The 23,662-nt window shown below is 33.9% G+C and overlaps 1 protein-coding gene across 3 annotated transcripts in view; it reads right to left on the reverse strand.

Moving 5' to 3' along the window:
• Positions 1-4,772: 4,772 nt before the first annotated feature.
• The window catches only part of LOC128994142 (gastrula zinc finger protein xLCGF3.1-like), a 31,422-nt gene continuing 12,532 nt past the window's right edge, over positions 4,773-23,662 (reverse strand). Inside the window, exons 1-4 of one of the 3 annotated variants that reach the window (XM_054418448.1) lie at positions 21,088-21,403; positions 19,449-19,594; positions 10,497-10,695; positions 4,773-6,664 (exon numbers count right to left, since the gene is read on the reverse strand). In XM_054418448.1, coding sequence (XP_054274423.1) covers positions 5,153-6,358 — 1,206 coding nt within the window. In that variant the 5' untranslated portion in view covers positions 6,359-6,664; positions 10,497-10,695; positions 19,449-19,594; positions 21,088-21,403 and the 3' untranslated portion in view covers positions 4,773-5,152. Of the gene's footprint in view, positions 6,665-10,496; positions 10,696-19,448; positions 19,595-21,087; positions 21,404-21,484; positions 22,647-23,662 lie in introns of those variants that run through there. The other 2 variants (XM_054418449.1, XM_054418450.1) reach the window with 2 other exon arrangements.

Raw genomic sequence — 23,662 nt, forward strand, 5'->3', positions numbered from 1 at the left:
GTTGTCCTCACCCTCCAGCAAGGTCTCACAAATCGATTCAACCGACAGCACCCCAAGATGTTGAGTGACCTCCCGGCATGGCATATAACAATCGTGGACAGCGGAAAAAAGTGTATTCCGTGTTGTCGAGAATGCAAGGGCATCAAGTGCAGGAACAACTGAAAATAGCCGTGAACTGAAAAGAACTGCACCGTTCCACCCACAGTTGGACCAATCTGATGAGTCTAGCAGTCCAAGGACCTCGAGTCTCCCTTTCCCAGCTTTCTTGCTGGGAAAACCATATGTGTGGCTTATGGTTTTCTCAAAAGTTCAGATACTTCTTAGCTTTATTTAGCCTCGAAGAGTATTTAGGTTTGCTGCTACAGGGAGGGCAAAAAGGTGTTTTTTTTTTAAATGGAAATGATAGTGTAGTATGAAATAAACAAATTTAATTAAAATATATACATAAAAAAAGCAAAATACAACATTTTAATTTTTCTCCATAAGAATAACATGGGAATTTTAATTTACCCTTTTTTTATTTCCTCTCTAACTGTCAAACATACAACAATGCTTTCATAAACTAAACTATTTGTTTTTATGCTCTACAAAATGGTTTGGATAGGTAATGCAAAATTTTATGTTTTTTGGGTCAAAAATTGGGAAAACCCTATTTTTATTCCCATAAACCCCTGTTCTCATAGTCGGATTATGCTAGTTCGCAAACTCGGATTACATGTATGTACCAGATTTAATCAAAATTGGATCATTTTACCTCGAGTTATGGTGCTAACAGATGTAGGCTATATATGAATTTGTACAAACGGTGTTTTTGGCTTCTACCAAGGACCTCAAAACGAAAAAGTAAATCGATCCCAGGGCCAGATCTTTCTATGACACCTAAGTTAATAGCTTATTCCCTAGGTGAAATTTGCTAGAAGCAAGTTTAATGTCTTTTCAGTTTATATAAAATACCCCTGCCGCAGCAAACTTACAGACTAAGCAAATTTAAATTTGTCTGATTTTTACTAACATATTTCCGTATGGAACATTTAATGTGCACTGTTGTTGCAAAAGAAATAATTTAATGTAAAATAACTTTTAAACTACAAAAGGTCAATATATAATTTAATTTTTTTCACAAGCGCTTTTGAAAACCAATAAATTAGTCTATATAAATAAAAAAAATCCCCCTGCCGTGAATAAGCGAATTTCCAGTTGCCTGAATTGATTTTCAATTAAATCTATTTAAATAACATTAGGTTAAAAGAGTTCCTAGGTTTGCTGCGGCAAGGAAACCAAAAAAGTTTATTTTGCAGTAAAGTATTAATATAAGTATTAATTATTGTTAAAGTATTAATTTAATTTATAGCTTACTATAAATAAATAAATTTGCCAAGTTTGATCAAAACATATCCATAAACAAGCAAACTACAACATTTTACAATATTCTCCATAAGAATAACATGGGAATTTTAAATATAAATTTTGTTGAATTTTCTTCATTACCAATAACAAAATCACTTTGATATACTAAATTATTTGTTTACTAGGTGAAACCCGTCGAAATCGACGGTTATTTTCAAGGCTTACACTTATTCATCTAACTGCGATAAATTGAGTGAAATTATACATATTTTGAGCATTTAGCAATGTTTAAAGATTAATAAGTGTAAAAACAATAATGATATTAATTGTGTTAGTTACCAAATATGGTTGATCATTCAATGAATAAAATATTTCCCATACTGTACGTCATCGGAGTTGTTAGTATGCTATCTGGTATCTCTTCGTTTGGAAGAACCTTTAAATAGTATTAAAATCGTATTGATGTATCTTTGTACTTAAACACTTCCGTGATTTCATCGGTGTAATGCAGATTAATCTATGATTTTATTTGAAAAAGAAATCTGTTTGTTGGGAAGACACGTTCTAACTTCAAAGAGAGGTATATCCGTTACAGTGTAAGTTTGATTTTTCCTTCGTCACGTCGCGTCAGTTCGTATCGTACTTCTAAGCCAATGAATAACCCTCTAGCACAGTTTTGAGAAATTGGTTGTGGGGTTACTGTTAAAGCTGTCCTTGACATGGGGGATGTCAGTTAGTTGTCTCAGCCTTATCAGTTACATAAAGTTGCCAATATAATCTCTCTACGGAATGTTAGGTGTAGTGGAATATACATGAAGTGAAGTTGGCTTTTATTCTTGAACTTTAGGGGCCTCCTCATTTTTATAGTTGTGCAGCTTCATTGGGAAAAAATAATACAAATGACATAGTAATGTGGCGTTTCCAAAAAGCAAAAAATAATGTTAATTGGTTGTTACCAGTAATCGAAGTAACCTCTCTGAAAAGTCTGCAGTATATTGCAGTTTTCCAGCTTAATGACTTTCTAAATCATGCACATATTTCTAAATAAATATTGTAAAATGTTTTATCCAGTTGCTGTAAACCATTATTCATTTTTTAAATATGGACACGGCTCAATTTGGCACCTGCCCTTCGCCTGCACTTGTATTATTTTGTATTGTATTACACAATCGAAGATTTTTCTAATGATTGAAAGCATGTACAGTATGACAATAATCTCATGAACCTATGATGATCCGTCTAGAAAAATATGATAAAATATAGGGAAAAGGTGTGAAAGAGGCAGAAATCAACCAGTAAAATAGATAGAAGATAGTTCTATAAGAAATAATTGTAAGAGTTAGTGTTATAAAAGGGTTTTCCACTGATTTTGTAATGGAACTTTATATTGGAACACATGACATGATACAGAAGAAAATCAATTTTAAAATCAGAAAATAACATTGCAAATACTTCTTTTGGACAATTCAGTAAGGTAAACGCACCAGTAGCTGACAGTATAAGAAACTATACGCACTTAATAATCCGTGGTTTTGAATAAATAGGAACTAAAGAGATATTACGGATTTTATGTGATTCTAAATTTAGTGTAGTTTTCAAATTTGTCATACAAAAAGGGGTTTTTAAATATATTTTATAACATTTTTAAACTTAATTCAACTTTTGTACGTGTTTCAGTGGCTGACAGTGAAAAAAGTGCTTGTACCAGTAGCTGACACTGGGACTATAAATGTAGTAGCTGCTAAACCTAAGGGTTTTATAATTTATAAGACGAATAAAATCTAACTTAATAATTAAATTATAAAATCATGTAAAACGTTATTAAGAAAATTTATTTTACATATTTTAAAATAAAAAATATTTACATTAAAAAAAATATATATATATAGTATATATTTTTTTTAAATATAATTTTTTTTAAGATAATTTGGCTTATTAATTAAAAAATTAAAATCATTTTATAAAAATGTGAGATCAGATAAATTATAAATAGCAAGCAAATTTCGATGGGTAAAACCAATTTAATATTGTGCAAGTAGCAAATATCCCCTGTCAGCTAGTGGAACTTGTATGACTTTTGTGTACCAAAGCCTGACATTGATATAATTTTAAATCCAAAACCCCTAACACCCCAATTTTATCATGAAATTGTCAACAAAGGTATAATTGATAAAAATAATGAGCCTAATCATTAATACTATTTAAGAAATTTAGCGAAATGACAAAAAACCAAACTTAACTTCTTAACAATTTCATTAAGGGAATCGACTTAATGTGATGTGAACAGACAGGGTCGCTTTCAAACCACCACCATTCAGCGAGTATGAGCTAAATTTCACTGATTTTTTTGTAAACAAATCAATAATGAACATATGTTCTTCTAACAATGCAATCATGTGTAAATATTTTTAAGAGACCACATTATAATGTAAAGAAACTCAAACTGTCAGCTTCTGGAGCACTGTCAGCTACTGGTGCATTTACCTTAACTCCCAATAAATGTGTGTTATTTAAAATAAAATTTTAAAATTAACAGCTGTTTTATTAAAAAGTATTATCCACATGACCAAAATGTAAACAAATCTGTGGAGGGATTTTTAAAGGCTTCTAGGGCAGAGCCCTAAGCGAATTTACTTCGTTTTTCTTTTGATAACTCATCTACAGACCAAGACCTTTCTTTGGACACCTCTACCAAGTTTCTACGCCCAGCCGTTCTCTCAAATTAGTGGATACAAAGTTTCCAATTTAATATTTAGATTCCCTCATGTTAATCTTATGGGAGAAAACTCAACTTTGATGGAAGATCCTGCCCAAACTAATAAAGATATCAAAAAACGAAAAACACTTTGCAAAACTACAGATCAGGGCAATTTTTTTGACACTTTAATCATCAAAATCGGTCCAAAAATGAGGGAGGAGTTCTGTTCACAAAAATCGGCTTAGCGTATTATATATATAGATGTAAAAATTGTTATGTAAAAACAGCAATGATCTGTAGTCCGAACTACCCACAGTCCCAATTAATTTGGATTAAAGAGGTTCTACATCCATTTAATATTAGGATAAAACTAAAATGTAAAATAATACAATATTAAAAGCCCCAGTTCATGGAGGGTTCATGACTCCAGGCTCCAGGTTAAATGTTTCAAATTGTTTGCAGACATGAGCAGTGTAGTAAAGCGCGGAAAAGTAAAATACTTCTCTGTGACAAAAATAAGATTGCATAATAATCAAAGATCCACGTTATAAAACTTATCGACATTATCACTGAATAGGCCAAACAAAATCAAATGTTAATAACATATTATGAATACCATTAAAGTTATTACTTGTTCAACACAATTATTGTTTTTTCCCGCAAAAAACGCAAAAAAAACTTAAAGAAATTGGAGGGTAAAAAATCTTATAACTATTTGCTTGAAAGTCACTCAAAATACTTGATACTGTATTAAAATGATTTTAAATGCAAAATATTTTTCCTACATGTACCTTAATTTAGTTTTTCATGAAAAGGATTTTCACATGTATATTTGAAGTGCACTTGCAAGGTCTATCTTCAGTATTCAAACCGTAAGTACTGTACCTTGATATGTTTTTCGAAGAAAAAGGGTTTTACCTGCTACACTTTAGAGTCTCTGAGTCTATCTACTATATCAACCCTTGTAATATGTGTTCTGATACAGCTTTTTAATGAAAAAGATTTTTCACATGTAATGCACTTATAGGGTATCTCTCCTGTATGAAACAATGAACGTTTCTTCATATCGCCTTTGGTTGTAAAGGAATTTTCACATGTTGTTCACTTTCAAGGTCTCTTCCCTGTATGAACCAATGAATGTCTCTTCAATTCACCTTTGGTTTTAAATGATTTTTCACATGTAGTGCACTGGTAAGGTCTCTCCCTTGTATGAACCAATGAATGTCTCTTCAAATCGCCTTTAGTTTTTAATGATTGTCCACATGTAGAGCACTTGTGAGGTCTCTCCCCTGTATGAACCAATGAATGTCTCTTCATATCGCCTTTGGTTTTAAATGATTTTTCACATGTAGTGCACTGGTAAGGTCTCTCCCTTGTATGAACCAATGAATGTATCTTCAATTCACCTTTGGTTTTTAATGATTTTCCACATGTAGAGCACTTGTAAGGTCTCTCCCCTGTATGAACTAATGAATGTCTCTTCATATCGCCTTTGGTTTTAAATGATTTATCACATGTACTGCACTGGTAAGGTCTCTCCCTTGTATGAACCAATGAATGTATCTTCAATTCACTTTTGGTTTTCAATGATTTTCCACATGTAGAGCACTTGTAAGGTCTCTCCCCTGTATGAACCATTGAATGTCTCTTCAATTCACCTTTGGTTTTTAATGATTTTTCGCATAATGTGCACTTATAAGGTCTCTCTCCTGTATGAACCATTGAATGTCTCTTCACATCCCCTTTGGTTTTTAATGATTTTCCACATGTAGAGCACTTGTAAGGTCTCTCCCCTGTATGAACCAATGAATGTCTCTTCAATTCACCTTTGGTTTTAAATGATTTTTCACATGTAGTGCACTGGTAAGGTCTCTCCCTTGTATGAACCAATGAATGTATCTTCAATTCACCTTTGGTTTTTAATGATTTTCCACATGTAGAGCACTTGTAAGGTCTCTCCCCTGTATGAACCATTGAATGTCTCTTCAATTCACCTTTGGTTTTTAATGATTTTTCGCATAATGTGCACTTATAAGGTCTCTCTCCTGTATGAAACAAGGTATGTTTCTTCAAATCCCCTTTGGTTATAAAGGATTTTCTACATGTAGTGCACTTGTAAGGTCTCTCCCCTGTATGAACCAATGAGTGCCTCTCTACTTGCTGCTGTCTGAAAAAAGTTTTTTCACATACCAAACATTTGAAGGGACGCTCTCCTGTGTGATATAATATATGAGCCTTCATTGCGGATAGAAATAAACAGCATTGCTCACATATTGGACACTTGAGAGGAAAATGTTTAGTCTGAGTTAACATTTCTACTCTTGCACTTTTTATTTCCGTGTAACTTATCACATAAATCTAGAAACTAATCAATAAACTCAACAAATCAGATGGATTTGAATGCATTCTATAAAGTAACCTTGTTTGTAGGACTTGTTAAATGTATAGCAATTACATGATAGACTTCCTCTCTCATTCAACATTGTATCGTCTTGTAGTCAAATCTTGCTATGCACAGGGATTTTCCTTTTTCTCTTGTCTTTCTATGTTCTTGTATTGTATTATATTAATTCTCAAATTAATATAATCTGTTGTTTTAATTCCTTTTACTGTCTCAACCTACAACAAAAATGTTCAATATAATTTCAGTCCTGGTATAAACAAATAAATTACTAAATTTAATTTGTGAGGGGGAAACACATGTGAAGAGTGATCCATCAAATTATTACTTCGGGGATAACATTAATTAGTATTCTTACACTTAAATTAGATTCTCTTTTCATATGTGTGATCTACGGGGAACTATCACCTTTCAGCAAGACCTTTAGTTCAAGTATGCAGTTGATAGGTGTGGCTTATGGTTTTCTCAAAAGTTCAGATCCTTCTTAGCTTTATTTAGCCTAGATGAGTAACTATTTAGGTTTGCTGCTACAGGGAAGGAAATGATGATAGTGTAGTATAAAATAAACAAATTTGCAAATTTAATTAAAATATATAGTACATAAAAAAGCAAAATACAAAATTTTTAGTTTCTCCATAAGAATAAGATGGGAATTTTAATTTGCCCTTTTTTTATTTTCTTTTTACCTGGCAATCATACAACAATGCTTTAATAAACTAAATTATTTGTTTTTTATGCTCTAAATAATATACAAAATGGTTTGGATGGATAATGCAAAATTTTATGTTATTAGGGTCAAAAATGGGAAAACCCAATTTTTTTCTCCCATAAACCCCTGTTTCCATAGTCAGATTATGCTAGTTTGCAAACTCATTCGAATAAACATAGGATTACATGTATGTACCAGATTTAATCAAAATCGGATCATTTTAGCTCGATTTATGGTGCTAACGGACGTATATGAATTTTAACAAATGGTGTTTTTGGCTTCTATCAAGGACCTCAAAACGAAAAAGTAAATAGGTCCCAGGCCCAGGTCTTTCTATGAGACCTAAGGTAATAGCTTATTTCCTAAGCGAAATTCGCTAAAAGCAAGTTTAATGCCTTCCCAGTTGATATAAAATACCCCTGCCGCAGCAAACCTGCAGACTAAGCAAATTTCAATTTTTCTGATTCAAATTTTACCAACATATTTCCATATGGAACATTTAATGTGCACTGATGTTGATTGAATATTGTATTAGCAAAAGAAATAATTTAATGTAAAATAACTTTTAAAGTACAAAAGGTCAATATATAGTTTTTTTTTCTTTCACAAATGCTTTTGAAAACCAAGTTTTCATCATCAGGCTGTTTTGAAAACTACCTAATACAAAAAGTAAATATTTAATTAATAATAAATTAGTCTATATAAATTTAAAAAAATACCCCCACTGCAGCAAACTTGCTGACGAATTTCCAGTTGTCTGAATTTATTTTCAATTAAATCTATTTAAATACGTTAGGTTAAACGAGTTCCTAGGTTTGCTGCAGCGAGGAAACTAATAAAGTTTATTTTGCAGTAAAATATTAATAGCTTACTATAAAATAAATAAATTTGCCAAGTTAGATCAAAATATATCCATAAAAAAGCAAACAACAACATTTTACAATATTCTCCATAAAAATAACATGGGAATTTTAAATATACAATTTATTGAAATTTCTTCATTACCAATAACAAAATCACTTTGATATACTAAATTATTTGTTTATGTAAAAATTGTTATGTAAAAACAGGGATGGTCTGTAATCCAAACTACCCACAGTCCCAATTAGTTAGGATTAAAGAGGTTCTACATACATTTAATATTAGGGCAAAATGTTTAATATTGTGTTTTTATAACTGACTCCATTCTGTACAAATTGTGCAATATGAATAAAGTTATTTTGATTGATTGACTCAAATGTAAAATAATACAATATCACAAGCCCTAGTTCATGGGGGGGGGTTCATGAATCCAGGATCCATGTTAAATATTTTAAAATGTTTGTAGACATGAGCACAGAGCAGTGTAGTAAAGCGTGGAAAAGTAAAATACTTCTCTGTGACGAAAATAAGATTGCATAATAGTCAAAGACCCACGTTATAAAACTTTAAATTTGTTACCTTAGTTTGTTATCGACGTTATCACTGAATAGGCCAATAAAAATCAAATGTTAATAACGTATTATGAATACCATTAATGTTATTACTTGTTCAATACAATTATTGAATGATTGATAATACATTTCAATAAGAATGAACACCAATTTTTCGGCCCCACTCGTCTCATTGGCCTCTCTGCTCACCAGTACAAATACTTACTGTTTATGGCTTTTATATGTTAAACTTTATGTTTGTCAAAAACTAAAATTCAATACAGTAAACAAACCTACTATTTCATAGCTATAATATCTACAAAAAAATTATATTTAATTCAAAAGCATAAAATTACAGACAAAATTAATAATCTAAAACAATCTAAGAAATACCTTATAGATTTCTTCCTATAATCTCTAGAGGATTTTAAAATGTGTTTAAAATTAAGTGAGAATAAAAATTCTTAAAACTATTTACTTGTAGGTCACTCAAGATGGATTAAAATGTATATTAAAATGATTTTGAATGCTAAATATTTGACCTTAATGTTCCTTAATTTAGTTTTTCATGGAAATGATTTTTACATGTATATTTTTAGTGCACTTAGAAGGTATATCATCAGTATCCAAACCGTATGTACTGTACCTTGATATGTTTTTTGAAGGAAAAAGGTTTTTACCTACTGCACTTTAAAGTATCTAAGTCTATCTACTGTATGAACCCTTGTAATATGTGTTCTGATACAGCTTTTTAATGCAAACGATTTTTCGCATGTAATGCACTTATAAGGTGTCTTTCCTATATGAACCAATGACTGTCTCTTCAATTTGTCTTTGGTTGTAAAGGATTTTCCACATGTAGTGCACTTAAAAGGTCTCTCTCCTATATGCACTAATGAATGTCTCATCATGTTGCCTTTAGATGTAAAGGATTTTTCACATGAAGTGCACTTATAAGGTCTATCCCCTGTGTGAACCAAGGTGTGTATCTTCATATGGCTTTTTGTTGAAAAAAACTTTCCACATGTAGTGCACTTGTAAGGTCTCTCCCCTGTATGAACCAATGAATGTCTTTTCAAATCGCCTTTAGTTTTTAATGATTGTCCACATGTAGAGCACTTGTGAGGTCTCTCCCCTGTATGAACCAATGAATGTCTTTTCAAATCGCCTTTAGTTTTTAATGATTGTCCACATGTAGAGCACTTGTAAGGTCTCTCCCCTGTATGAACCAATGAATGTCTCTTCATATCGCCTTTGGTTTTAAATGATTTTTCACATGTAGTGCACTGGTAAGGTCTCTCCCTTGTATGAACCAATGAATGTATCTTCAATTCACCTTTGGTTTTTAATGATTTTCCACATGTAGAGCACTTGTAAGGTCTCTCCCCTGTATGAACTAATGAATGTCTCTTCATATCGCCTTTGGTTTTAAATGATTTTTCACATGTACTGCACTGGTAAGGTCTCTCCCTTGTATGAACCAATGAATGTTTCTTCAATTCACCTTTGGTTTTTAATGATTTTCCACATGTAGAGCACTTGTAAGGTCTCTCCCCTGTATGAACTAATGAATGTCTCTTCATATCGCCTTTGGTTTTAAATGATTTTTCACATGTAGAGCACTTGTAAGTCCTCTCTCCTGTATGAACCAATGAATGTGTCTTTACTTGCTGTTGTTTGAAAAAAGTTTTTCCACATTTCAAACATTTGAAGGGACGCTCTCCTGTGTGATATAATATATGAACCTTCATTGTAGTTAGAGTTGAACAGCATTGCACACATATTGGACACTTGAGAGGAAAATGTTTAGTCTGAGTTAACATTTCTACTCTTGCACTTTTTATTTCCGTGTAACTTATCACATAAATCTAGTAACTTATCAATAAACTCAACAAATCAGATGGATTTGAATGCATTCTATAAAGTAACCTTGTTTGAAGGACATGTTAAATGTATAGCAGTTACATGATAGACTTCATCTCTCATTCAACATTGTATCGTCTTGTAGTCAAATCTTGCTATGCACAGGGATTTTCCTTTTTTCTTGTCTTTCTATATTCTTCTATTGTATTATATTAATTCGTAAATCAATATAATCTGCTGTTTTAATTCCTTTTACTGTTTCAACCTACAACAAAAATGTTCAATGTAATTTCAGTTCTAGTATAAACAAATCTATATAAATAAAATTAGAGTTTTGTCTGTACATTGCTCGGAATCATAAACTTTTAGGTTATTTTTACGTTTTATACATTAAAGAAACCGAAACAAGTCTCATCTAAATGTCTGTCTTCCTGTCTGTCACGGCCCAAGAGCCATTTTACGCGGGCTTTTTCTGAAAAACAAGAGTACCTATCAAGTTCCAAATCATTTTAATGTATTCACTGGATTGGCGAGATTGTCTTTAGCCATTAAAATATGGCGTCACTACTTTGTAAATAAAATGACGGACGTTTAAAACCCAATTTTGTGCGATTTTTTGTAAAGTTTTCTCCCAATGTTTATCACATATTCATCTATGAAATAAGGAACAGCTGTTCCAATCAAGATTATTTCTTCTAGCTGTCACTGATATGTTTACAATGAATGTTGTTTACAAACACCGCAACCATTTCCGATCACGTTTTGAAAGCAAATCCAAACCAAGTAAGATTAAAAACGTTTTTCCTTACATAACGGATTTAATTAATTGCAAGTGCAATAATTTGTAGGTTAACCGTAAATGAAAATAGAGATTCTTTGTGTATAAAATTAATTGTTTTAAGTTTTGATAACCGGGAAAAAGACCTTGAATCAGTGATGTATATGGCTGGGAAACTTACATTTTTTAAATGAGCGTTTTCAGTCGAGACTCGGCACATGACCGACACGCGTCTACATGTCCATAGTAAAAATAAAAGTAGGCCTACCGTGTATTTATGTTTTATTCGTCATGTGTATAAGTGTACAGTTTGTGTATGTGTTTCAAAAACTCCAAGACGCACCTAATGGAGAAGCTCAAGACCTTATATTAGGACTGATAATGGCGATTTAATTTCGCCGAAATGCATCTCCTGTAATAGGATACTTTAGGATCGAACGGCGGACACAGGTAATTTAACCTTTTATTGATTGTCATACTGATCCGGAACAACAACAAACGACATAAAATGAAGTTATGTATAATAGTTTGGCCAGCATATCTGAAAATATGCAAACCGACTGCTGTTCTTTATAGGTTTCAACTGAATACTATAAGATCCCTGGACGTAGAACGGGTACACAGCTAGTAAATTACTAAATTTAATTTGTGATTGGGGAACACATGTTAAGAGTGATCCGTCAAATTATTACTTCAGGGATAACCTTAATTAGTATTCTTACGCTAACCAAGAAGCTTGGCACCCGCTCTCCACCTTCCGTTAGGGACGGGGCCTCTATGGAGAGGATTGTAAATTCCCTTTTCATGACTCACACGCTGCGCCAATTGCGGGAGTTCGGAAGGGTGGACAACGTACCGCTGTTCAGTCTCGAGAAGTTGGAGGCGGCCGTTCTATCCCTGAAGAACAACAAGGCTTCTGGACCTAATGGGGTACCTGGTGAGGCCCTGAAGAAAGTCTTTTCAATAAATCCACAAATCCTTTTGAGCACGTACAATGCCTGTCTGGCCGAGGGGAAGTTTCCCTTCTGCTGGAAAACAGCTAGGCTTGTGTTTGTGGGGAAGGGAAAAGGAAACCTAGACCTACCAACCTCTTACAGACTTCTCTGTATGTTGGACACTGCTGGGAAAGTCTTGGAAAAGTTTATCCGTTCCCGACTGAATTCAGCCGTGGTTGCTGCAGGAAATCTGTCCCCTCGTCAATACGGCTTCAGGAAGGGACGGTCAACGGTTGACGCTATTGAGGAGGTAAAGCGTCAAAGCGAGCCGTAATGAGAGCTGAGGAGTTTAACAACTATTCTCGTCGGGTTGTGCTGCTTGTAACACTTAATGTGCGAAATGCATTTAACTCCGCGAGGTGGTGCGATATGCTGGATGCTCTGGAGAACACTTTCCACGTCCCGGCATACCTCATGATAGAGGACTACCTCCGGTACCGCCTCATCATTTATGACACTACAGAAGGCCCCAGGACAATGGATGTAACAATGGATGACAATGATGGTCTGGTGCTGCTCAAGGATCCATACTGGGCCTGAACCTCTGGAACGTCGCCTACGACAGCCTCTTGAGATCCGAGATGCCTGAAGAAACTGTCTTAGCTGGGTATGCAGATGACGTTGCGGCTTTGATAGCTGCACGTAGCATTGAGCTTGCCCAGCTAAAACTAAATTGAGTCATGCGCACCATTAACGCATGGATGGCAGAACATGGTCTCTCGTAATGTGACAAACAATCCCAGGTCTGTGTCCAACAGAGCAGAGGGGGTTTTTTAGTGAGTAGTCTGATAAATTCAGGAGTCTCACACTACAGGCTGGCTACCTGTGTGGGTAAAAGCATTTTCCCTCCTCACCCTAAAAAAAAAGTATTCTTACACTTAAATTAGATTCTCTTTTCTTGTGTGTGATCTACGGGGAAGTATCACCTTTCAGAAAGACCTTTCATTCAAGTATGCAGTTTATAGGTGTGGCTTAAATGGGTTTCTCAAAAGTTCAGATTCTTTTTGGCTTTATTTAGCCTAGATGAGTATTTTAAGTTTGCTGTTACAGGGAAGGTAAAAAGGTGTTTTTTTATTGAAATGTTGATAGTGTTGTATAAAATAAACAACAAATTTGCAAATTTAATTAAAATATATACATATAAAAGGAAAATACATTTTTATTTTTCTCCATAAGAATAACATGGGAATTTTAATTTACCCTTTTAGCGAATTTCCCATATAGGGAATATTACAAAAGCGAAATCCAATACATAAAAAAATCAGACAAATCAGGGAAGAATCTTGCTCATTTACATGTTAAAAAATACACCTAACCATTTAATCAAAATTTTATATGAATTCAAAACATATGTTATTAACTATTTATTTATTTTATTTGTTTACATACTTTTATATAGCTCATACTGTGATCATGGCCTTAGTGCCGAAATACGTATCAGTTTAAATAAAAATGAATTTCAGGGTACTCTGGTTTTTATTATTTCGCTTATTAATTGAAAAAGTAGCCCTAAAAAGTAAACAGAACTATAAAAAAATATATTTATATATATGTCCATTAGCGCGATAACTCAAGCAAAAATGATCTTGATGATCATCTGATTTTGATGTAATTTGGTAAAAACGTGTAAACCTACATTTATTCGGACGAGTTCGTGAACCATTATGATCGGACTATGGGAACAGGGGTTTATGGGGGGTTTTATGGGGCAAAAACTGGTTTTTCCCATTTTTGACAATAAAAACTTAAAATTTAGCATTTCCTTTCCAAACCATTTTGTAGAGCTTAAAAAAAGAAATAATTTAGTATATTGAAGCGTTATTATGCGCCTAATGGTTACGGAGAAAATTCAAAAAAACTATAAATTTAAAATTCCCATGTTATTCTTATGGTGAATAAGTAAACTGTTGTAGTTTGCTTGTTTAAGATCAGTACCTGGGGACCGAGCTTTGCTCGGGGAAAATTATTACTTTACTCTGAAAAGTATTGCAGATACATTAATCCACTCCCAATCTCCACACTGCTAACCTTCACTACTTACTTCACCACTCCCTACGTCGTGGACCTGTTTGCCCTCCTTCCCTATACCATTTTAGAATTGCAGATACATAAATGCCACAGACAGTTCCCACACTCTGCACTGCTAGCATTACTACTTCCTACACCATTTCCTACGTCATGGACCTGTTTTCCTCTCCTCCCTTCTAGTAGCATTTTAGGATTGTAGATACCTTAATGTAGTTCCCATAAACAGTTCCCAGGCTCCAGACTGCTCGCCTTTACTACTTCCTTCACCACTTCCTACGTCACGGACCTGTTTCTCCCCCTTCCAATGGCATTTTAGGATTGCAGATACCCCAATCTAATCGTCATTAACAGTTCCAACACTCCGGGCTGCTTGCCTTTACTACTTCCTTTACCTCTTCCTACGTCGCAGACCTGTTTCCCTCCATTCCCATAGCATTTTAGGATTGTAGATTCCTTAATCTAATCGTCATAAACAGTTTCCACACTCCGGACTGCTCACCTTTACTACTTCCTTCACCACTTCCTACGTCGCGGACATGATTCCCTCCCGTCCCATAGCATTTTAGGATTGTAGATAACTTGATCTAATCGTTATTAACAGTTCCCACACTCCGGACTGCTCACATTTACTACTTCCTTCACCACTTCCTACGTCGTGAACCTGTTTCCCTCCCTTCCCATAGCATTTTAGGATTGCAGATTCCTTAATCTAATCGTCATAAACAGTTTCCACACTCCAGACTGCTCGCCTTTACTACTTCCTTCACCACTTCCTACGTCGCGGACCTGTTTCCCTCCATTCCCATAGCATTTTAGGATTGCAGATTCCTTAATCTAATCGTCATAAACAGTTTCCACACTCCAGACTGCTCGCCTTTACTACTTCCTTCACCACTTCCTACGTCGCGGACCTCTTTCCATCCCTTCCCATAGGATTTTAGGATTGCAGATTCCTTATTCTAATCGTCTTAAACAGTTTCCACACTCCAGACTGCTCGCCTTTACTACTTCCTTCACCACTTCCTACGTCGCGGACCTGTTTCCCTCCATTCCCATTGCATTTTAGGATCGTATATTCCTTAATCTAATCGTCATAAACAGTTTTCACACTCCAGACTGCTCGCCTTTACTACTTCCTTCACCACTTCCTACGTCGCGGACCTCTTTCCATCCCTTCCCATAGGATTTTAGGATTGCAGATTCCTTAATCTAATCGTCTTAAACAGTTTCCACACTCCAGACTGCTCGCCTTTACTACTTCCTTCACCACTTCCTACGTCGCGGACCTGTTTTCCTCCCTTTCCATAGCATTTAAGGATTGCAGATACCGTAATCTAATCGTCATAAACAGATCCCACACTCCACACTGCTACCCTTGACTATAGAATCTAGTAATCTTCAGTATAATCTTTGCTCAATAGTAACAACTGATGTTTTTCCTTTTGTACTGTATTTTGTTTTGCTAGTATACTGTGGATAGACAAATTACAAGCTACAAGTCTTTTGTTTACTTTTTCCTTGTTATTTAATTCAGCCAACATGGTTACCTAGCAACCCATAAGACTAATGTTAAAAAAATGTGATTTTCAATTTCATTTTTCTACGTAATTAGATTTTTGATGGCAGTTCTAATTGCAGTAAACTCGTTTTTAGGCCAGAAATAAACTATATACAACATTTGAAGAAAATCGTCGGAGACGTTTTCGAGATCTTGGTGCAAGCAAGCAAGCAAGCATACATACATACATACAAGCAAACATTGCTCGTATTAGAGTATAGGATATTGGAAAATGCATTCATTCCATACTAAAATATTAACATTTTACAAAAAAACACCTTTTTACCCTCCCTAAGCAGCAAACGTAAGTACTCGTTAAACTAATGTTATTTAAATAGGGAATAAATGTGATATTTTTAAGGAGACGTTTTTAGGGTAAATCCAATCAGGCAAATGGAAATTCACTTAGTTTGCAGGTTTGCTGCGGCGGGGGTATTTTTTTTCTCTGTAACTGTCACACATACAGCGAATGCTTTAACCCTCCCAGTGTTACTTGACGAAAATTCGACAAGCAGCACACTTTGTGTAGTGTTACTTGTCAATTTTTTGACAGGCAGACATCGTTTACGGCGAAGGCTCTATAACTGACTGAATCGGATTGAACTGGATCGAGTTAGGTATCGTTCTTTCCGTTTCATTCTAAGCTTTCTCCAGAGGTCTGTCTCAGCGCTGTACGTTATCTGAGATGATCGTAATATGTAGCAGACAGCTGACGTGCCGACGTGCGTGTATTTGTAAACAGCTAGGTTACCCTCCGACCGATGACTGATGTGTTTTATTACGTTTATCATTGTTTTAGTGTTAAAAATCAAAAGTAGTGATATACGTGTTGCATTATAAGAAGATTTAAGTGGTTTTGAAGTGCTGGTTGATGATCCTGAAGAAGTAGGTAGTGATATTGATGTAAATTATCAGCCAGATTCCTAGCTATGGTTAGGCTATGCATTCTTAGCTAAACGCTATGTACTGAAATCTGTTTTTTGCCCATAACTTATTTATTTGCAAATCTACTTCCTTATATTATTATATATTTGTAATCCTCATAAAATTTAGAACAAAGTGGCTATTTTCAAATATTTATAGGCCTATAATTTATACAATTTCATTGAGCGCGAACTTATTTTTTTTTTGAAAATTTTCGAAATTATATTTTTTTTTACCTAAAAAATTTTTTTTTGAAAAAATGTTCCTTATGTTTTATATATAATATTGAAGCCCATGATTTTCCAAACAAAATGGTATATAGAACATTAGAATTAACATTGTTTTAAGCTTCTCAGATCCGTTTTAATAAAACCTTGCAAATGTGCCAAAAATAGGTGGACATTAAGGCCTAAACTATGGACACTTGGAGGGTTAATAAACTAAATTATTTGTTTTTTTTTATGCTCTACAAAATGGTTTGGATAGATAATGCAAAATTTTATGTTTTTAGGGTCAAAATCGGGAAAACCAATTTTTACTCCCATAAACCCCTGTTTCCATAGTCCGATTATGCTACTGTAGTTTGCAAACTCGTTCGAATAAACATAGGATTACATGTTTGTGCCAGATTTAATCAAAATCGGATCATTTTAGCTCGAGTTATTGTGCCAACGGACGTATATATGAATTCGGACAAATGGTGTTTTTGGCTTCTATCACAACACCTCCTTCATATTTAAATTAATTTGTCACATTTCAAAATGGCGGATCCAAGATGGCCACCGAAAAAAATACATCCGTCATAACCAAGTGAAAATGGGTCGACAATGAATGGTGGTGTATATTTATCTTTATCTAGCACTATTTTGAGATTATGGTCTTAGTTTGTAAATGCATAATGTTAAAATGGGCTAAAAAAAAGTTATAAAAAGTCCTTATAACTTTAGAACCGATCAAGATTTTTAAAAACTATTTCGGCATTGTAATCAGCGTAAAATTTTAGTTTGGAATAATGGGTCACAACTCTACCTTTGAAAACAACACTTACATTTGAAAAAAAAAACTTTGTATCCAATATGGCGGATCCAAGATGGCGGCCACAAATTTATACCCAGTCAAAATTAAGTACTTACTACCAATACAGTAAACAAACGTACTATTTCATAGCTATAATATCTACAAAAAATTTATATTGAATTCAAAAACATAAATTAGAGCTGTAAAAACCCTGGCAGAGCTGGAACAACTTATTATATTTCATCCCTTCAAAAATTAAAATCACAGACAAAATTTATATTCTAAAAAATATTTAAGTAATACCTTATAGATTTCTTCCTTTAATCTCTGAAGGATTTAAAAATGTGTTTAAAATTAAGTGAGAATAAAATTCTTATAACTATTTTCTTGTAGGTCACTCAGATAAATTAAAATGTATATTAAAATGATTTTGAATGCTAAATATTTGTCCTTAATGTTCCTTAATTTAGTTTTTCATGAAAAGGATTTTCACATGTATATTTTTGTAGTGCACTTACAAGGTCTATCTTCAGTATCCAAACCGTATGTACTGTACCTTCATATGTTTTTTGGAAGAAAAAGGTTGCTGCAAAAACCTACTACACTTTATAGAGTCTCTGAGTCTCTCTACTGTGTGAACCCTTGTAATATGTGTTCTGATACAGCTTTTTAATGCAAAAGATTTTTCACATGTTGGGCACTTTTAAAGTCTCTTCCCTGTATGAACCAATGAATGTCTCTTCAATTTGTCTTTGGTAGTAAAGGACTTTTCACATGTAGTGCACTTAAAAGGTCTCTCTCCTATATGCACTAATGAATGTATCTTCACATAGCTTTTAGATGTAAAGGATTTTTCACATGAAGTGCACTTATAAGGCTTCTCTCCTGTATGAACCAATGTGTGTTTCTTCAGATGACTTTTTGTTGCAAAGAACTTTCCACATGTAGCACACTCGTAAGGTCTCTCCCCTGTATGAACCATTGCAATATGTTTCATCATAACAGTATTACGTGAAAAGGATTTTTCACAAAAAGTGCACTTAAAAGGCTTCTCTCCTGTATGAATCAAAGTATGTCTCTTCACATCCCCTTTGGTTTTTAATGATTTTCCACATGTAGAGCACTTGTAAGGTCTCTCCCCTGTATGAACCAATGAATGTCTCTTCAATTTACCTTTGGTTTTAAATGATTTTTCACATGTAGTGCACTGGTAAGGTCTCTCCCTTGTATGAACCAATGAATGTATCTTCAATTCACCTTTGGTTTTTAATGATTTTCCACATGTAGAGCACTTGTAAGGTCTCTCCCCTGTATGAACCATTGAATGTCTCTTCAATTCACCTTTGGTTTTAAATGATTTTTCACATATAGAGCACTTGTAAGGCCTCTCCCCTGTATGAACCAATGAATGTGTCTTTACTTGCTGTTGTTTGAAAAAAGTTTTTCCACATTTCAAACATTTGAAGGGACGCTCTCCTGTGTGATATAATATATGAACCTTCATTGCGGATAGAGTTGAACAGCATTGCTCACATATTGGACACTTGAGAGGAAAGTGTTTAGTCTGAGTTAACATTTCTTCTCTTGCACTTTTTATTTTCGTGTAACTTATCACATAAATCTAGTAACTAATCAATAAACTCAACAAATAAGATGGATTTGAATACATTCTATAAAGTAACCTTGTTTGTAGGACTTGTTAAATGTATAGCAATTACATGATAGACTTCATCTCTCATTCAACATTGTATCGTCTTGTAGTCAAATCTTGCTAAGCACAGGGATTTTCCTTTTTTCTTGTCTTTCTATATTCTTCTATTGTATTATATTAATTCGCTGTTTTAATTCTTTTTACTGTTTCAATCTACAACAAAAATGTTCAATGTAATTTCAGTTCTAGTATAAACAAATCTATATAAATGTTATTTTTACGTTTTATACATTAAAGAAACCGAAACAAGTCTCATCTAAATTTCTGTCTGTCTGTCTGTCTCCTGTCTGTCACGGCCCAAGAGCCATTTTACGGCTTTTTCTGAAAAACAAGAGTACCTATCAAGTTCCAAATCATTTTAATGTATTCACTGGATTGGCGAGATTGTCTTTAGCCATTCAAATATGGCGTCACTACTTTGTAAATAAAATGACGGACATTTAAAACCCAATTTTGTGCGATTTTTAGTAAAGTTTTCTCCCAATGTTTATCACATATTCATCTATGAAATAAGGAACAGCTGTTCCAATCAAGATTATTTCTTCTAGCTGTCACTGATATGTTTACAAAGAATGTTGTTTACAAACACCGCAACCATTTCCGATCACGTTTTGAAAGCAAATCCAAACCAAGTAAGATTAAAAACGTTTTTCCTTACATAACGGATTTAATTAATTGCAAGTGCAATAATTTGTAGGGTAACCGTAAATGAAAATAGAGATTTTTTGTGTATAAAATTAATTGTTTTAAGTTTTGATAACCGGGAAAAAGACCTTGAATCAGTGATGTTTATGGCTGGGAAACTTACATTTTTTAAATGAGCGTTTTCAGTCGAGACTCGGCACATGACCGACACATGTCCATAGTAAAAAAACTCCAAGACGCACGGGGAAGCTCAAGACCTTATATTAGGACTGGTAATGGCGATTTAATTTCGCCGAAATGCATCTCCTGTAATAGGATACATTAGGATCGAACGGCGGACACAGGTAATTTAACCTTTTATTGATTGTCATACTGATCCGGAACAACAAACAACATAAAATGAAGTTATGTATAATAGTTTGGCCAGCATATCTGAAAATATGCAAACCGACTGCTGTTCTTTATAGGTTTCAACTGAATACTATAAGATCCCTGGACGTAGAACGGGTACACAGCTAGTAAATTACTAAATTTAATTTGTGATTGGGGAACACATGTAAGAGTGATCCTGTCTTGCTCAAAAATACTACCTTTGAAAACAACTCTTACATTTGAAAAAAAAACTTTGTATCCAATATGGCGGATCCAAGATGGCGGCCACAAATTTATACCCAGTCAAAATGAAGTACTTACTACTTTACAATGATCTGACGTGGACCGGAGTTGATATCTTAAGAAATGTAGAAAAAAGTAGGGGGGGGAACTCATTTAAAACTCACCCTGTATGTTAAACTGCATGTTTGTCAAAAACTAGAATTCAATACAGTAAACAAACCTACTATTTCATAGCTATAATATCTACAAAAAATTTATATTGAATTCAAAAACATAAATTAGAGCTGTAAAACCCTGGCAGAGCTGGAACAACTTATTATATTTTATCCCTTCAAAAATTAAAATCACAGACAAAATTAATATTCTAAAAAATATTTAAGTAATACCTTATAGATTTCTTCCTTTAATCTCTGGAGGATTTGAAAATGTGTTTAAAATTAAGTGAGAATAAAATTCTTATAACTATTTTCTTGTAGGTCACTCAGATAAATTAAAATGTATATTAAAATGATTTTGAATGCTAAATATTTGTCCTTAATGTTCCTTAATTTAGTTTTTCATTAAAAGGATTTTCACATGTATGTTTTTGTAGTGCACTTACGAGGTCTATCTTCAGTATCCAAACCGAATGTACTGTACCTTCATATGTTTTTGGAAGAAAAAGGTTGCTGCAAAAACCTACTGCACTTTAGAGTCTCTGAGTCTCTCTACTGCGTGGACCCTTGTAATATGTGTTCTGATACAGCTTTTTAATGCAAAAGATTTTTCACATGTAGGGCACTTTTAAAGTCTCTTCCCTGTATGAACCAATGAATGTCTCTTCAATTTGTCTTTGGTAGTAAAGGACTTTTCACATGTAGTGCACTTAAAAGGTCTCTCTCCTATATGCACTAATGAATGTATCTTCACATAGCTTTTAGATGTAAAGGATTTTTCACATGAAGTGCACTTATAAGGCTTCTCTCCTGTATGAACCAATGTGTGTTTCTTCAGATGACTTTTTGTTGCAAAGAACTTTCCACATGTAGCACACTCGTAAGGTCTCTCCCCTGTATGAACCATTGCAATATGTTTCATCATAACAGTATTACGTGAAAAGGATTTTTCACAAAAAGTGCACTTAAAAGGCTTCTCTCCTGTATGAATCAAAGTATGTCTCTTCACATCCCCTTTGGTTTTTAATGATTTTCCACATGTAGAGCACTTGTAAGGTCTCTCCCCTGTATGAACCAATGAATGTCTCTTCAATTTACCTTTGGTTTTAAATGATTTTTCACATGTAGTGCACTGGTAAGGTCTCTCCCTTGTATGAACCAATGAATGTATCTTCAATTCACCTTTGGTTTTTAATGATTTTCCACATGTAGAGCACTTGTAAGGTCTCTCCCCTGTATGAACCATTGAATGTCTCTTCAATTCACCTTTGGTTTTAAATGATTTTTCACATATAGAGCACTTGTAAGGCCTCTCCCCTGTATGAACCAATGAATGTGTCTTTACTTGCTGTTGTTTGAAAAAAGTTTTTCCACATTTCAAACATTTGAAGGGACGCTCTCCTGTGTGATATAATATATGAACCTTCATTGCGGATAGAGTTGAACAGCATTGCTCACATATTGGACACTTGAGAGGAAAGTGTTTAGTCTGAGTTAACATTTCTTCTCTTGCACTTTTTATTTTTGTGTAACTTATCACATAAATCTAGTAACTAATCAATAAACTCAACAAATCAGATGGATTTGAATGCATTCTATAAAGTAACCTTGTTTGTAGGACTTGTTAAATGTATAGCAGTTACATGATAAGACTTCATCTCTCATTCAACATTGTATTGTCTTGTAGTCAAATCTTGCTAAGCACAGGGATTTTCCTTTTTTCTTGTCTTTCTATATTCTTCTATTGTATTATATTAATTCGCTGTTTTAATTCTTTTTACTGTTTCAATCTACAACAAAAATGTTCAATGTAATTTCAGTTCTAGTATAAACAAATCTATATAAATGTTATTTTTACGTTTTATACATTAAAGAAACCGAAACAAGTCTCATCTAAATTTCTGTCTGTCTGTCTGTCTTCCTGTCTGTCACGGCCCAAGAGCCATTTTACGGCTTTTTCTGAAAAACAAGAGTACCTATCAAGTTCCAAATCATTTTAATGTATTCACTGGATTGGCGAGATTGTCTTTAGCCATTAAAATATGGCGTCACTACTTTGTAAATAAAATGACGGACATTTAAAACCCAATTTTGTGCGATTTTTAGTAAAGTTTTCTCCCAATGTTTATCACATATTCATCTATGAAATAAGGAACAGCTGTTCCAATCAAGATTATTTCTTCTAGCTGTCACTGATATGTTTACAATGAATGTTGTTTACAAACACCGCAACCATTTCCGATCACGTTTTGAAAGCAAATCCAAACCAAGTAAGATTAAAAACGTTTTTCCTTACATAACGGATTTAATTAATTGCAAGTGCAATAATTTGTAGGGTAACCGTAAATGAAAATAGAGATTCTTTGTGTATAAAATTAATTGTTTTAAGTTTTGATAACCGGGAAAAAGACCTTGAATCAGTGATGTTTATGGCTGGGAAACTTACATTTTTTAAATGAGCGTTTTCAGTCGAGACTCGGCACATGACCGACACATGTCCATAGTAAAAAAACTCCAAGACGCACGGGGAAGCTCAAGACCTTATATTAGGTCTGGTAATGGCGATTTAATTTCGCCGAAATGCATCTCCTGTAATAGGATACATTAGGATCGAACGGCGGACACAGGTAATTTAACCTTTTATTGATTGTCATACTGATCCGGAACAACAACAAACAACATAAAATGAAGTTATGTATAATAGTTTGGCCAGCATATCTGAAAATATGCAAACCGACTGCTGTTCTTTATAGGTTTCAACTGAATACTATAAGATCCCTGGACGTAGAACGGGTACACAGCTAGT

Source organism: Macrosteles quadrilineatus, unplaced genomic scaffold, assembly GCF_028750875.1.
Source record: "Macrosteles quadrilineatus isolate MER2022 unplaced genomic scaffold, UCM_ALF_1.0 Scaffold_5__1_contigs__length_97177068, whole genome shotgun sequence".
In the NCBI taxonomy this organism is placed as follows: domain Eukaryota; kingdom Metazoa; phylum Arthropoda; class Insecta; order Hemiptera; family Cicadellidae; genus Macrosteles; species Macrosteles quadrilineatus.